Source organism: Odontomachus brunneus, unplaced genomic scaffold, assembly GCF_010583005.1.
Source record: "Odontomachus brunneus isolate Ranch 3 - 2012 unplaced genomic scaffold, Obru_v1 Obru_scaffold_006, whole genome shotgun sequence".
In the NCBI taxonomy this organism is placed as follows: Eukaryota; Metazoa; Arthropoda; class Insecta; order Hymenoptera; family Formicidae; genus Odontomachus; species Odontomachus brunneus.
Genome location: NW_022639456.1, coordinates 3,075,742 through 3,092,728, shown reverse-complemented (window position 1 = coordinate 3,092,728; position 16,987 = coordinate 3,075,742). Strand labels below are relative to the sequence as shown.

The 16,987-nt window shown below is 52.3% G+C and overlaps 2 protein-coding genes across 8 annotated transcripts in view; both read left to right on the top strand.

The window, feature by feature from the left end:
• Positions 1–16,987, top strand: part of LOC116851825 — a 138,654-nt gene that overhangs the window by 44,420 nt on the left and 77,247 nt on the right. For 5 of the 6 annotated variants that reach the window (XR_004379653.1, XR_004379652.1, XR_004379655.1 and 2 more), the window contains one exon: positions 16,192–16,407. The gene's annotated coding sequence lies outside the window, so the exon portion shown is untranslated. Of the gene's footprint in view, positions 1–7,079; positions 7,176–16,191; positions 16,408–16,987 lie in introns of those variants that run through there. The other variant, XR_004379656.1, reaches the window with a different exon arrangement.
• Positions 7,203–16,164, top strand: LOC116851811 (toll-like receptor Tollo). Of its 2 annotated transcripts, XM_032831643.1 has the most exons (2): positions 7,203–11,672; positions 13,089–16,164. In XM_032831643.1, the coding sequence occupies exons 1-2, from the start codon at positions 8,049–8,051 to the stop codon at positions 13,344–13,346; spliced, it is 3,882 nt and encodes a 1,293-aa protein (XP_032687534.1). In that variant the 5' UTR covers positions 7,203–8,048; the 3' UTR covers positions 13,347–16,164. The 2 variants fall into 2 exon arrangements, with proteins under 2 accessions (XP_032687534.1, XP_032687526.1); XM_032831635.1 differs by having other exon boundaries at positions 7,203–13,240.

The window sequence follows — 16,987 nt, the reverse complement described above, 5'->3', positions numbered from 1 at the left end:
GGGGGGGGGGGGGAGGGGGAGTGAAGGGAGGAGGGAGCTGCGGAGAGAGAGCGGCTCTCGGGGCTTGATTCGCGGAGGGACGCGAAATTCGTCGCGATACATTCCCGGGGGGATGGCGCGCGCCCAATGCGAGTCCGCGCTGCGTGTGTTACGTACAAATCCACGACGGGGGATTTAAGTGTCGCACATTGTGCGCCGGCAAAAGGGGGAGTCGATCGCCGGTCGGTCTCCGGCGAAATCCCGGCCGTGAAGACGCCTATTCCGGGGGCCAACACGCTCCATCGCGATTACACGCTGCCGCCGGATTTGTATGTACGCGCTCGCATACACGTCGATCCTGCGGGATCCCGCGGATACGGCTCGTATCCGCCCGAATATCTCTGATCGACTTCTCGCGGCGCCTTGTCAAATGGTCAGGGTATCTCCGAATATCTCACGAGGGTACGACGCGCACGAGAGAAACGGGTATCAAAGCTATTCGGAGATATTCGAAATGGGCGCACGTGCGCCGAGGAAACGTCCGGGTATCGAGGGAGCCCGGGGAACTCGAAGCAATTACAGTAATTTCCTACAGCGACACGAAAGGCTAGACTAGCCAGGCGGCGCTTTAGGGAATTCGCGTGTTGCCGTGCTTACGCAACGCGCGACGCGACGTTTGATCTTGGTGGATTAAAAATCGCCGACTCTGTCGCGCTCTCGCGCACGTGCGCGCTTGTTATATTTGACGGCAGGATCGCGCTGAGAAAGAGAGACAGAGAGAGAGAGAGAGAGAGAGAGAGAGAGAGAAATTTCCCTCTGATGTCCTTGAGTCGTTAGCCTCGAGCGATCTGGTATTCACTGATAGGATGGCTGATGCTGGCGACTACGCGCGATAGGAGATTTACTTTCGGGCACGCCAGGAATTTCCGAGATTATCTGAAATTTTCAAATATCCCGGAACATTCCGAAACTCCCGCGCGGCCAGATCTCGCAATCGATTGGCGGCAAGTCGCCGTGGGCTCTAAGGCGGTCTTCAAAATCAATTCATAATACCCTCCGAGGTATACTCCGCGTTCTGCGGTCGTGATCTCATTATAACTGGCGAAGATTCAGTTACCAATATCCGACTATAACTTCTGCTGGCTGGAGGAGATCTTATATTTGCAGCTGCTCTCTCTATCTCTCTCCCATATCTCTCTCTCTCTCTCTCTCTCTCTCTCTCTCTGTTTTCCTCACTATCTTTCTCTTCGACCGAACATTCCAGTCTCTTCTCGATCGTGGATATTTTGCGTTGCGTAAGACTATATTGAGACGTCGCAACGGAGATCGAAGGAAGACGGAAATGGCCGCGGGAAGCGCGCGCGAAGATGAAGTCCGGAGCCGACGGTTGTGCAACTGGATGGCGAAAGCCGAGTCTGAGGAATCATTTCAGCGTGTAAACGTGCTTTTCCTTTTCTTTTCACACGTAGAGATTCATGTACATGCGCGTGTTTCCCGGTGCGTTTGCGTGAATTCTCGCGCGGCACGAGCGATCGGTCGATTATGTTCTGCGAGTTGGTGAAATCAAGAATATAATTAATGACAACCGATGACCATCGATGCGTCTTCATGTAGCACAAACTAGTTGCGACGATAATTAATTCCATGGACTAGTCGTGAGCGTAACAACGAAATTAAAATCCCACGTCTCTCCGTCCCGTCGGCCGAATCGACGAATAATTTATGCAAATAATTCAATGCGAAATAATTTATGTACATGACTGATACTTGATGGAAAAACGACGATGACAACGACGATATTAATCGTTTAAAAAAAAGATTGACTTAAAAAAAGATTGACCAACAGATTCGACATCTTTCAGTCTAAGAAAAATTCGCGTTTTGTCTGCTCCGAGAAAAAAAAATATATATATATATCTCCTCGAGGCGGATTTCCATTCGCCGAAATTGTCGCTCGACAAGTTGTACCGCCATGCGATGTTTCGCTGTATATTTTTAAGCGCTCGCTCTTAAATCTTCGCGGGATGTCTCGAGGTATTTCCGGCGTCGCGTGAAATCATTCGAGTCCACGACAGTGGTCCATTTCTCACCGCAAATCCAGAGACCGCCGGCGGAGATGTCTCTTGACTTGTTCTTCTCGTGTGCGTATGGTACACGTCCTCCTCGTTGTATCGGATATCGCGCGGCCGTGGATTTCCGTCGAGGAAATCGTCGTCGGGCAAACGTCGTCTATACGCCTGTAGATTCCTTCGTTCGGGGCGTCCTGCACGAGTGCATAAACGTGGCACGGCGCGGCGACACCGGCTTTGCGGCCGGTGCACGTAAACCGCCATCCGGGAGCGCGTTTATTCGCAGACCTTCTTGCACGCCACATTGACGACGATGAAACGAAACGCAGGGGCGGTCTGCAGGCGGTCTTTCCAGCGCGAAAGCTCCGCCTGCGAAGCCGGCCTACGGTGCATGCACGAGAAACGTCAACTTCTTCGTGGCACCTACCTGCCTGCCTGCCTGCCTACTCGTCGTCTACCTACCTCTTCGTCTTCCCATCCGTCCGTATGTCTGTCCGCTCGTTCGAATGCGACCGACGGAGAAGGTACGCGGCGCGCCCTTCGGTCGTATGCTAATGCACACACGGAGTTTCGTGACGCGATACAGTTTTTGTCGTTAACCCCGGCTGACCTCTCCCTGGCAGTGCTGTCGAGTGAAAGTGCGGCCGGGCCTTTTCGTGGGCCGCGGAACTCGCCCATGTCGTTACCCCGATCGATCCCGCCGCCGTCGTCGTCGACGAAACGGAAATCTTTATGAACGATGTCGTCCGCACTCCTGAAGGAATACGACTCTCTATGCCGCCCGGCCGCGGATTCGATTATCGGTTTTACGAGTGGCTCGTCCGATACTCTCGCCGAGTTCCTCCCGTTACGTCAGAGGGGATTTGTCGCGGACGTCCCGATGCTCTTCCTCAACCCGCGCGCGGGGTTGTTGGCTGCGAGCTGATTTCGGCGAGAGGGGATTCTGCGAGCAAACGATCTCGCGGATGTCGCGAGACGAACGTACAGGGTGTCTGACGATAAGTATCCCATGTCTCGTGTACACGGAAGATGGAAGGATTTGGTTGGATTAACCGGATTTCTCGGTCAAAGATACGAACGAACCAGAGAATTGAAGTCACCAGAATTCTCGTCAAGTTGAAGAACTTCTGATTAACTTGAACAGAATACTGGTGATTTTAACTGGAACTTTCCGACTCGTTAATATTTCATCAGAAATTTGGTTAATCCAACCAAACGTTTCTTTCCGTGTTGACTGGGTTAAACTAAGAATCCTTTGTCATTTTGTAAACAACCATGTGAGATTTTGAATTATTTTATCGTCAGACACCCTGTATACGAATTTCTTATCGGTCGAATGTGGCGTCTCCCTTTTTCGCTCTCGCGTTCAGTCGCCGTTTCATCAGCGTCGAATGGATAAGACGATTGATAAGACATGTGGGCGGAAATACACGAATGCATAACTGCATCGTATATATTTTCGTGTATATTTTCAGCTAATTGCATCAGGACGGAATGAGATCTAAAGTTAGCGTTTCGAAAGGAAAATCTTATTATCAACTAAAAATGTCATGTTCTTACTTATAAATCCGTATTAAGAATCGTTACTTGGAACATGTCTCATGAGACACTCAGATATGAGTTTGAACTCAGATGTGAGTTGAATTGAAATTCTTGATAATGCCACGTGTATCATGTGCTTCAATTGCAACATTCAGATCCAACTTTAAATTCAGACCTGAGTACCTCGCATGGGACAAATCTCAAGTAACGACTATTAATACGAGCCATAGTCGTCGCTCGAGACTCTCAAATGAAGTGTTCCAACTTGAGATTTTCAGTTGAATGATAATCGTGAATAAAACGTCATGTTTATCAGACCAAGTCTCTCGAAATCCGTCCTGTTGAATCGTCGCGTCTCAAGATAAATAGATCTTGACTGACTCTTCCGCTTGACAACGCGTCTGTAAATATCAGGCCGACTGTAAAATCTATCACGAAGCTTATTTTTATTATAATGCAACGAGTGTTAGTTCCCGTGTCGTCGTAGCATCCACGTGGCTGTCACCTCTCTCTCTAGTCGGCTCCGATTAGTTGGATAAAAGAGCGATTCTCCGCGCGCTCGCACACGTGCACACACGCATTTCGGTAATAGGCTTACGGTTTTGTGGCTACATACTGTTTGATCCGCGAACGATAACGAGTGATAATTTATGCGTCAATGCCGCTTCACCGCCGACACTCTCCTAAAGACACGTCTTCCTCGACTAAATCGACTCTTCCACGGTCGTTCAACGACGACGTCCTCATCCTCCGTCGGTGAAACGGACTCTAGCGTGTGATACCGTACACGAGAAAAAATACTTATTCAAATAAGAGAAGGCAAGCCATTCAGTGGCCCCGGGGCCCGCGCTCCTCCCCGTGCACTCGTGCATGGAACTGGCGCGAGCATAAATTTCAACAGATAGTACGCGCGCGCCACTAAAAACGTGAAAGACTCTCCGGATTTTTCTACGAACGCCTGCACGGGGTTATTTAGGTCTTTCATTCTCTCGCAGACACAACTGAAGGACTTTGTCGTCCATCGTCTAAATTATTTCTCCGGCATTTCCATGGGCAGGGCGGGGGGAGACTAAGAGAGAAAGAGACAATAAAAGAGTGCTCATTTACATAACCATGAATTTTTTCTCGGCAGGAGGAGATACGTCGTTCGTGGATGCGTCTTTTCTTGCCCGATGGCTAATGTTCCCCCCGACGTTGTCGTGCTCCGCGCTCGAACGTTCGCCTCCGCCGGTTTTCCTCGACGGCGTAATCTCCCGAGCCGATCCTGCGATTCAGCGCGTTGCGAACGCGCGAGCGACAAAACCTGGTGTGTTGCACCCCGTTTGTCTACGTTCTGTGACCCGCGTGCATGGGCCTCCTCAAAGAGACCGCTCGGGCGGCAAATTCGCGTGCGACAGAAACGTCGCGAAAGTACGCGTGGTTATAGCGGCGCGAACGATACGCGCGCGTGGCACCGTCGGTGCTAACCTCGTGCACTTAGTCACACTGATAAAGTATTCCAATTGCGACGCGAGGCGGTTAAGCGTCTCGGCAGAAGTGAGGCGGGAATGATATCACGCCGACAAGCCGTAAATACATAATGAAGTGCGGAAACCCCCGCACGCTTAAATCCATGAACGCCTCCATCCGTCATCGCGAGTAAACGCGCCCGCGACTTCGAATTTATAATCCCGTATCCCTCATCTAGTGTACTCTCGCGTGATTCATCATTCTTATACACGCTCACCGCGACGGATGAACGGCCGTCGCTCGGAATATTAATCCAAAAGGAAATGGTAGCTAGGTAGCCGCCGAGGGAGATGCAATTAGTGTTGCGCGCGTCGCAATATTGATCGTTCAATTAGCAAATCTCTCCCTTTCTCTCTCTTTCTCTTTTTCTTTCTCTCTCTTTCTCTATCTTTCTCTCGTTAACTGCCAGTGCTTTTTCACTAAATTCTTCCTAATCCAGACTATTTTTTTATTGCTGTTATCGACGAAATAAAGATTATTACTTTGTTACCGGGATTGTTATCGCCTCGTAATTTTTGACTGTAAAAATTTTAGAATTCGAGTACTAATTTTGCGCGATTTTAAATATTAAAAAGCAATTTCACGTGATCTGGAAATGTCAGGAAATTGAGAACTTGAGAATTTTGGATTTTTCAGAAATTCAGAGATTTAAAAACGCGAAACTGACAAATGTCAGAGTTCGCAGCTTTTGACCTTATCTCTTCCATAGAGAAATTTCGTGCTCGCGCAGGAGTATGATAAATTTACAAAGGGAAGGAAAGAAAAATTAACAGTGTTGTTACGTGAAGATGCAAAATGCATGCGTCCGTTATAACCATTCGCTAAAATCGCTCAAATTTCACGTCCTGCAACGCCCACACCGGAAATACCCGTAAAACCTAGACAAGGGGAGTTATTATTACTCTCCAAAAACTCGTTTCGCTTCTCTAGCTCAAGCGTAGATGGCGTTAAGAGTCTCCTCCACTTTTAAGGGTAGCTAGTCCGAGGCAAGGCAGAAGTGGATGAGTGAATATATTCACTTCTTTAAATCTTAAATAATATTATAAAATTAGCACAGAGTATTAAAATAAAACAGATAAATTGCGGCAGAAATGATCGATGGGCCGATACTCAGAATTGCGAATAAATATGCGTATAAAACTTTCAGTTTGCAGATCCGTCGCAACTTTTCATCGATATGACTTTTTATTGATTTTTCATTTGCTATTCGTAGAAGAGTAATTTCTGCCAATGGAACATCTGAATATTTGAACAATATAGCGGTCTTCATCTTACCAACGCAATCGCGCATACGGTGTAACATAATCGATATTGTCGCAATCTCTGTCGCACGCACCCCATGCGAAGCGTTTATCGCCGCTCTCGAAAAGAAAAGCAGAGATAACGCACGCGATATGCGATACGCAAAGGAAGAAAGCAAAGTTTAATATATCGAGTTATTCGTCCCGCATCTCTGCGAACGATGCAATCGAGAACGCACGTCGTCGAGCGCGCAAGAAACGCAGCGGCGCATACAAATAGGCAGACTCACCACTCACACTCGGTCGGAAAATCCGCGAATACCGGACGAATACCTGTCCCGAAGTTCTCGCGAAAAACCCGCTCACGTTCGGGGCGCGGCGCAACGCGAGAACGTAACAAATCCTCTCTTCGTCATGCTCGTATTTCGGCAAAGAAGGGCCGAAAGAGCGGCCGGCGATCGACGATTCAAAGCGCAGAGTAACGGCAACAAATCACGAGCGGCGAGAACGAGTGTTTATTTTGCAAAAGTTCGCCGACGGGCGCCGTGGGACACCCCGTCGCCTATTAGACCGACGGTCGAGGACGCCGCGCGCCCGAGGGCGAAAGATCTCTCTCGGCGCGAAGGAAACGCGGTAGAAGGAACACTCGTTCTCCCCGACAGGGCAGAGAGGGAGGGAGGGGGGAGAAAGAGAGACAGAGAGACCGCTTGATAAATGCGTGCCGGTGCGTCTAGGAACCAGTTTGGTGTTTACCTAGTAAGTAGCGTTGTCAGTCAGCTGGTTTGTTGCATCTTCGGGATAGAGGCAGGCGAGGCAGGCAGAGGCAGGCAGGCAGGTAGGCAGGGGCATCAGCAGGCAGCCGCCTGTGGCATGCAACGTTCACAGAGAAAGGCGCGTGTATGTGTGTGTACGTGCGCGCGCGTGTGTTGTGTGTGTGTGTCCGTGTCGGATAGTTCTTCGGCCGACGTGGAGGGAGCGCATCCTGCCGGTGGAGGGGCCAGCGTCACGGTGGTGGAGGTCGCGCGGCGTCGAGAGTGGGGGTGGCAGTCGCCGCACGCTGCCAGTTACGCAGGGTGCTCCGTGCATCGTCGATAGAAGCGCGGTTCAGTCGCGGAGTCAGTTGCATTCCGACCGCCGCGGTGGGATGTCGTCGTCGTCGTCGTCGTCGTCGTCGTCATCGTGTCCGGGCCGCAAACGACGTTACCACCCGTACTCGTGAGTCGTCGTTATTATCTTCTCTCTCTCGGCGGTACAACAAGTTCCGGATATACATCCGTCGCGAGAACGTGCGCGCATCCGTCCGTCCGTCCGTCTGTCTGTCTGTCCATCTGTCCCGCTTTTGTACGCTGGTTATCGTTCCTCCTTGTGCGGGATCGCCTCATTGGGCATGAACGATCGGCGCACGGACGATCCGCGGGAACGGACGACGACGGGGTCGAGGGTCGTGGTGATCGTCGCATCAGTGCCGGTGTTGTCGGTGTGAGAGAATCGCATCCGGCGGGAGAGAGTCATCGCGCGCGGTTTATCTCTCTCTCTCTCTCTCTCTCTCTCTCTCTCTGGCTCTTTCTGTACGTGGAATGGAACGGAGTGTACACAACAGTTGAACAACGGAATAGTGCCGTGGCTATGAGTGCGTGACGGTTCCTCGAGCGTTCTCGAGCAGCCGCGCTGCGAGTATCTTCCGGCCAGGAACGCGTCCCGCGGGAGAATGATAATGTCGTTCGGAATAATGGAAGCGTATCGTCGTCGTGTTGATGGTGGCGTGTTATCATCGTCATCGTCGTGGTCGCGTTGGTCGACCTTCGTCGCACTGTGCTCGTTATTGTTGTCGTTGGATCGTTGTGCCTCGGTAGACGGGCGCAGCATCACGAGCCTCGAGGCGCCCAACGGTTGCGAATGGCGAAAGGACGGCGAGGACGCTGAGCAAGCGTTGGTCTGCAAAGTGAGGACGATCGCGAGTGTGCCCGGTCTCATCGGTAATCTCTCGGCGATACAAGCGGACACGGTGACGTCGTTGGAACTGGAGTGCAGCGATGTGTTGTTCTTCGAGAGCCAGCTCTCCAACGGGCCGCACGGCTTCCTCGCGCCGTTGCCGCGGCTGGCCAAGTTGCGCGTCGATTACTGCAAGATCCCAAGCCTGCCCGGCGGCGCGTTCACCGCCGTGCACAATCTGCGGAGTCTGGCCCTGCAGACGCACAACGGCGACTGGTCGGCTATGACGCTCGAGCTGGACCGAGACGCGCTGCGCGGACTCACGGGTTTGCAGCACCTCGACCTCGCCGACAACAATCTCCTGACGCTGCCGTCGGAGCTGTTCTGCCCGGTGCAGGGTCTCACGAGTTTGAACTTGACGCGCAACAAGTTACAAGACACCGACTGGGCCGAGTTCTGCACGGCCAGCCTGGAGATGCTGGACATGAGTAACAACGACCTCAGTGCCTTGCACGACCGCTCGTTTCGCGGTTTGCGCGCGCTCAGCGTGCTGAAGATACAGGAGAACGCGATCGCTTCCGCCAGCGACCAATCGCTGGCCGGTCTCACTTCCCTGCAAGTGCTCAACATGTCCAGCAACCGATTAGTCGCACTGCCACCCGAGCTCTTCTCCAAGACGAAGGAGCTGCAGGAACTGATACTCAGCAACAATTCTCTCTCGGTACTGGCGCCCGGGCTGCTGGACAGCCTCGAGGAGCTTCAGGCGTTAGATCTCAGCAGTAACGAACTGACGAGCCATTGGGTGAACCGCGACACATTCTCGCGGCTGGTTCGCCTCCTCATACTCGACCTATCGTTCAACTCGCTCACCAAGATCGACGCGCACGTCTTCAAGGGTCTGTACGGTCTGCAGATACTCAAGCTCGAGCACAACGATATCGACACGCTCGCCGACGGCTGCTTTGCCTCGCTCGCGAATCTCCACTCCCTCACTCTGTCGAACAACAAGATCACCAAGTTCGACGCGTCGCACACACTCGGCCTCGGTGCGCTCGGACAGCTCTTCTTGGACAGCAACAAGCTGCACGTAATGCCGAAGCATGTGTTCGCCAATCTCACCGACCTGCAGGATCTCTCGCTCAGTGGGAACTTCCTGTCGGAGATTCCAGCCGCGGTACGCGTGCTGCGCTCGCTCAAGACCCTCGATCTGGGCAACAATCATGTGTCGAAGGTCGACAACGAGTCGTTCGCCGGCCTCAACGAGCTCTACGGTCTGCGCTTGGTGGACAATAAGCTGGAGAATGTGTCGCGCGAGGCGTTCGCGTCCTTGCCGGCCTTGCAAGTACTGAATCTGGCGAACAATCTTATCCGTCATGTGGAGCAGAGCGCGTTCGCGAGCAACCCGCTGCTACGGGCCATCCGGTTGGACGGGAACCAATTGACGGAAATCCGCGGCTCCTTCACTAGCCTCACGACCCTCGTCTGGCTGAACGTGTCGGACAACAAGCTGCTGTGGTTCGACTACAGCCATTTACCGGCCAGCATCGAGTGGCTCGACATACACGCCAATCAGATCAATCAGCTCGACGATTATTACTTCGTGCACGGTAATCTGCGGATCAAGATGCTGGACGCCAGCTACAACCGCATCACCGAGATCACGGACGCCAGTTTGCCGGACAGCGTGGAGACACTCTTCCTCAACAACAACAAGATACGCACCGTCGCGGCCGGCACGTTCCAACAGAAGACGAATCTGGAGAAGGTGGTGCTCTACGGCAACGAGATCCGAAATCTCGAGTTGGCCGCGCTCGGTCTGCCAACCGTGCCGAGCGATCGGGACATACCTGCCTTCTACATCGGCGACAACCCTATTCTCTGCGACTGCACTATGGAGTGGCTGACGAAGATCAACGAGATGACTCGCCAGCGACAATACCCGCGCGTCATGGATCTGGACGCCGTAATGTGCGACATGGTGCACGTCCGCGCCACGCCGCGACGCAAACTGCTGTCGTTGAAGCCGAAGGACTTTCTCTGCCAATACGACGCGCACTGCTTCGCCCTCTGTCACTGTTGCGACTTCGACGCGTGCGATTGCGAAATGACCTGCCCCGACAATTGCTCGTGTTATCACGACCACTCCTGGTCCAGCAACGTCGTCGACTGCTCCAACGCGGGATACAAGCGCGTGCCTGAACGGATACCCATGGACGCCACGGAGATCTATCTGGACGGCAATGAGCTTGGCGATCTGGGTAGTCACGTGTTCATCGGGAAGCGTCGCCTGGAAGTGCTCTACCTGAACAACAGCGGCATCGCCGCGATACACAATCGCACGTTCAACGGCGTCGGCGCGCTGCGCGTCCTCCATCTCGAAGACAACGCGCTGCGCGAGCTCCGCGGCTTCGAGTTCGATCAGCTGGAGCTCATGTCCGAGCTGTATCTCGATCACAACGCCATCGCCACCGTTGGCAACACGACCTTCAAGAAGATGCGGAACCTCGAGGTGCTACGACTGGACAGCAATCGTATCGTCGACTTCCGCCCGTGGGAGGCCCTGCCGAGCGTCGGCGACGGCACCAAGGTCGCTCTCGAGGGTAACGCCTGGAGCTGCGAGTGCGGCAACGCGGCCAGACTGCGTGCCTGGCTCGCCGAGCATCGCGGCGACCCGGACAAGATGTACTGCCGCGACGGCGTCGAGACGCTCGCCCAGGCGATGGAACGATGCGGCGACCCGTCCACGGAAGCGGTCAGTCGCGGGATTCAGGAGATCCCGCTGCTAGGAGGCAACTTTGTGCCGCTTCTCGCCGGCGCGCTGGTAGCCGTGATCGCCATTTGCTTGTTCGTCGCCCTGGCGTTCGCCTTCCGCCAAGACGTACGCCTCTGGGCCCACGCGCGTTACGGCCTGCGACTCGGCAAAATGGCCGCGCCGCCCGACGAGGAGAGGGACAGACTGTACGACGGCTACATCGTTTACAGTGAACGCGACGAGGACTTTGTCTCGAGGTTCCTCGCGGCGGAGCTGGAGCAAGCCGGTCTGGCTCTCTGTCTGCATTGGCGGGATCTACCGCCGGCCAGGCCGCAGGAGGCGCTGCCACCAGCCGCGGCGGCCGCCAGGCGCATCGTCATCATCTTCTCGCCGGTATTCTTGGCGAACGAGTGGCAGCACGCGGAGTTCCGCGCCGCTCTGAGGACCGCGCTGGAGAACATCAGGCCGGCCTCGCGGAAGCGCCGCGTCGTGGTGCTCCTGGCGACCGAGGCGCCCGCGCGCGACCCGGAGATGCAGCTGTTGCTGCAGACGTGCACGGTGGTGGTCTGGGGCGAGAAGAGGTTCTGGGAGAAGCTGCGGTTCGCCATGCCGGACTCGGTGGACAAACGACGCGACAGCAGCAACAATGCCGGCGGTGGCGGCGGCGGCGGCGGCGGCGGCGGCGGTGGCAGCAAGAAGGTCAACGACCGGAATCGCACACCGACGCGCTACACCGCGGCGCCCTCCGCCGTGGACGTGTGGACCAAGCCGAACGGGGTTTTGGTCGCACCGGTGCACGCACCCACGCCAACGCCCACGCAGTCCACCTACGTGAGCTCGGCGTCCAGCAGGACCGAGGACGAGGACAGCGGCGCGGAACATCAGCATCATCCGCATCCTCACCAGCATCCGCACCAGCACGGCTACAGCGCGCTGCACACGTCCGGCAACGGCCGTCCGGCCAGTCTGTCCTCCAGGGGCAGTCATCTCTACAGCACCATACCGGAGCCGCCAGTGCCGACGGCGCCGCAGTTGTCCGGCGAGACGCTCGCACATCCGGCCAACCCGCGTACTTACTTCGTCTAGCACAGAAGGGCGGCGATCGTGCTTCGATCCGCCAAGAGATAGACCACAAACTCCAACTGCCCAACTACCTAGCTCTCTTCCGGTCCCGAGCGACCGGCGTGATCGCCCGCGATCCATTGTCGTCGTCGTCGTCGTTGCGCGAAACGTTTTTCTCTCTCCCTCGGCAGAGGAGGGTAAATCGACATGTAAAGAGAAGGAAAAAGAGAATCGCTCGAGGACGATGTGGCCTACCTGTGTACAGTTCCCTCCGCGACGCATCGACCGACCAACTTACCCCGGCAGACTGAGGCGCTTTTAGCTCTTCCACGAGAGGTCGATCGTTCCCGCGACTGACTCTCACCCCGTTCGGGGTGTTGTTCGACGCGTTGTTTCCTTTGCGACTGTCGGGAACACCGGCGAAGGCGCGCGCGTATTCTTAATATCGCGTTTTACGCGTGAAGTCGATTCGACGCTTGTATAACGCACACGCACACACACGCACACACACACACACACACACACACACACACACACACACACAAACATAAACACGCAACGTTAGGTACTCCGACAGTCGGACTCTGTTTCTTCCTTCCTACCTTCCTTTCCTGCTCGAGTGTAATTTCAGGAATCGTGACTCCTCCTCGTTCCTCTTTTCTCTGCGTTCGATGTATTCCCTCTTGTCTCGTCGACTTGCCGTTATAGCGTCACGTTCTTCCGAACCACCAACGACCAAATACGTATGTAATAAACTCGTCGGTTTCGAGCACCGCGCGAAACCTTTCTTTCCTTTCTCTCGGCTCGTCTGAGTCGCGCGAGATATCGGGACTTCCCCCGATCGGCCGACACGACGTGATTCCGAATGTTCGCGTTCCGATTCCGTCGGAATACGCGCGATACAATTGCGATGTCGCGCGTGACGATTGAGAATCGATATCGATTCACTCGCGTAACAGACGTTCCTGCGCCTTTACGCGACCCTTCGCCGCCGCCGCCGCCGCCGCCGTCGTCGTCGTCGTCGATGATCCTCGACGACGCGAGCAAGTCGGAGACGATCGCGCGAATTTTCCTCGTCATCGACGGCGGCGGCGAGCGCGACGAGAAACTCGCTTTTCGAGGTATCGCCGTTCGACTCGCGCGCGACTCCTTTTAATTGCGAGTCGCTCGCCGCTTCGATTTGCATTAATTGGCACAACTGTCGGCGCGCTCATCAATATGATTATTTGCGGTTTGAATATACAATATAACGAACGGTGAATAACGATGATAATGGCTAAATGTGCACCGCCGGCAACCGATGCCCGATGCGCGCAACGCGATCCTTTTATGAATGCTAATTAGACGACTCGTCGCCCAATTTCCGTTTCGGAATATATCGCTCGCCGAACACAACGCGACGAAAATTGTGCAGCGACGCCGTTACGCGAAGAAAGTCTTCTTTATGCACGGAGGAAAGTATCTCAGTTCGCGCGCGGCTGAACGGGGACCAGACGAAAACTCGGCGACGCGAAGTGATATCTCTGTTGACGCGGCCGAGGACACTTGTCTGTATTACGTTCGGCTGTATTAAGACTCGGCTGTAACAACTGAGAACGACTGACTGAGCGGGAACCCTCGTTAAGGGGAATTTTTCTTGTTCCCACAACCGAGCTTTTCATCTGGTCCCTGTTCTCGCCAGGCAGCGGAAAATTCGGTTACACCGACGACATTGTTTCTTTCCGTGTGGCTAATTTATTTCTAGATACGCTCTTAGGCCGATGCGTTTATCTTGTATTTAATCTGTGCTGTATATTTAACGACTTAATTGCGAAAATGTATTCGTATATATACATATATATGTATACATATACATATGTAGACATGTATCTCTCCGGATGCCTCGTGCGACCGCACGAGAGAAGCAACGTGATATTTACACGCGCCTACGTGCGCGTATTAACATCGAGTCGCTTCCCCGCTCGTCCAGTTAATTTCGGAACGAGCCGCGGAACGTTAAGGCTCCTGGTCCCATTTCCGCGGAACTGTTGATCGACCACGTCAAGAGCGAGGAGGTGCACACCCGAAGTTCCCGCAAAGTACGTCAAATCAAAAGATGTGTCCCAAAGAGTGACACTCGCGATCGATCGGGCATATCTCCAAAGTACACTAAAGTACACTTTCCTTGTACATTGAACATCCTTACATGATGTACATGAACAATCAATAAATGAACGTAAAATTAACGTCACGAAATAATGAGGAAATGAAGATTATGAAGGGAAAGGTTGCATTGTCATGTAAATTTTACAATTATTTATTATAATTGTCAGAGTGAAAGGATTGTGCTCGCAGAGCATTTTAGGAACGTGCTCGATTGCGAGTGTCATTTTTGGGTTATGTCGTTTTACCTCGACGCATCTTGCGGAAATTTCAGCCGTGCATTTCCTCGCTTCCGACGTCGTCAATCAAGATGGCCGCGGCCAGAAGCCAGAAGAGGGAGTCTTAAGAAAGAAAAGTCTAAAGTGAAACGAAATAAATTATTTTCATAGCGGATCGAAAACGCGATCGTGATTATTTTGCGCCGGAACCAGCCGAGAAACGAGTATCGGTACCGAGTGTACTTACGATTTTTCCTTTTCGTGTGCTAAATCTCGCGATAAAGTTCCTCTTTCTCTCGCGCGCGCATCGACACACACTTTTGGGACCCGAAGCGCATCAACGACTTCTTCCTCCCCCCCCCGCCCACTCCTCCTCTCCTCTCTCCCCTTTCGTCATTCCTGTCGTTTGCTCGTCGATAATTCGACGGAACGAAGAATTTAACGAACAAGTGTCGTTCTACATAGTGTGCTGAAAAATGACATGAAAGAAAAGACAGACGTCTCGTGAGAGCTTGTTCCTAGAAAGAAGAAAAAAAAAAGAAAAAAAAAGAGATTCACGACTGTCTCGATGAAGTCACGGTCGCATAACGCTTATTAGTACGTAAGTGAAACTCTCCTGTAAATATTGTATCTAATTTTTGTAAATATTCGTGCGCACATTTCCCCGGACAAGAGAGGCCAGCAACCAGCCAGGTGGCCAACACACGCGCGGCGCAGCTATCACCACCGGCGCCGGTCGCGCGGCGGATACGTCTTAATTGTAATCGCGTTTAGGAACGTAACGACTCCAACTTTATTGTATTATTACTGTAAATACGCTCGTCGCGAATCACGCAAATGTATTCACAGTCTGTTAAATACGTATTAAATTAATTGCCACTTTCCATTTCAGCAAGGAATCATGAAAATAAACACGTTTGTTTTATAAAAAAAAAAAAAAAAGAAGAAAGAATTCAAATGAAGAGCGAGTGTTTCGTCAATCCCGCAATCTCTCGTACCCGTTCCAAATCTCTTTCATTGAAATCTACGTGTTATTAGACGTCGACATGTCGCTCGACATGTATCGATAGCGCGATGGCGAGCGCTCGCCGGATGTCACGATTAATTTTAACAGAGGGAGAGGGGGAGAGAGAAAGATTATCTTTCGTATTTTTAATACCACCAGAGCGAGAGATAGGGAGGGAGGGAGAGAGACGAGAAGATTCTCGAGTGTCAGTGGCGAGGACGTATAATAACGTATTTGGCATTTGTATGATTAAATGCTGCTCAATATCTCCGTTAATGGCTCCTCTCGCAGGATCGATGTCGCCGCACATCGACACAGTCGAATTTACGTGGTGTATACGGACGTGCACACACCAAGTAGACTCAATTGCAACACGTTGATCATATCAAGCGACACACGGCATACCCGCCGTGTATTCTCGGAGAGTTCTACATTTGCCCGAAGGATTTACATTTCTGAGCCGCTTTCATCGGCGCGATTAATATGACACCGGCCGGCGGACTTTGTTCCCCGCGTTATTTCCTGCGGAGAGAAAAACGAGGTGCCCTCGTGGCAATGTTCCTCGCGATGGAAACCTCGCTGAAACCACCAGCGTTTCCCGATTATTTCGCGGATTTTCAGTCGCGAGTCGGTAATTCCCGAACAGTACAATTCGAGAGAATCACGCGAGTAGAAGAAATGAAAGGTCAATGAAAGTACAATGTAATTTAAATAATTTCTCGCGTAATTCTAATTGCAGAGCACGGAAATGAAGCTGATATGTTGACTACGGCGGTGTGTACGAGGGGATAAAACGTGAGGGGTGGCCGTCGTGCAGTTCGGCTCGTACGTCCGACAGGGTGACAGAAATAAGAGGAAGTGATGGGCGAATAGTTCCCGCGACGCGCTTAAATGATTCATCGTCAACGAAATCGTCTCGGATTTCGTCGAGGACGAGCCTGTAAAGTGTGCACAGGTAAAATATTCACGCAACATTCTGCTATTTAGTCCGCGACAAGCTTACGTTTATGCACAAGACCGATGAAATCGACGAGACTTCAAGTATATCCTGTTCAAAATTGGAGAAGGTATTCTGGGGGCGGTAACGCTCATTGTCCACACACAACTATAGTCACATTGTTGTCAATAGAGTAACGTTTGTAAATCCATTGACAACAGTATGACCCCAATATTCTCAGGATATTCTTTTTCCTGTTTTGATCACATTCTTTTGAACACATTCAAAAGACTGGATTTTTATTGCTACATCTTCTCATATTTAAGCTTAAATTATATTTGTGGAGAGTTTCGCCGAGAATAGATATCGTCATTTGGTCACACTTCTTTGACGTTATTCGGTTTCTTCGTTTCTTTACAACAAAACTCCAAAAAATTTTTTTTTGGCGACCTTTCAAACCAGATCTTATTACCGGATATCGTCTCGAAAATCGTTTGTATTCTCGGCTTTCTCACTCCTGACTCAAGAAGTTCGAAACAGAAGAGAGAGAGAGAGAGAGAGAGAGAGAGAGAGAGAGAGAGAGAGAGAGAGAGAGAGA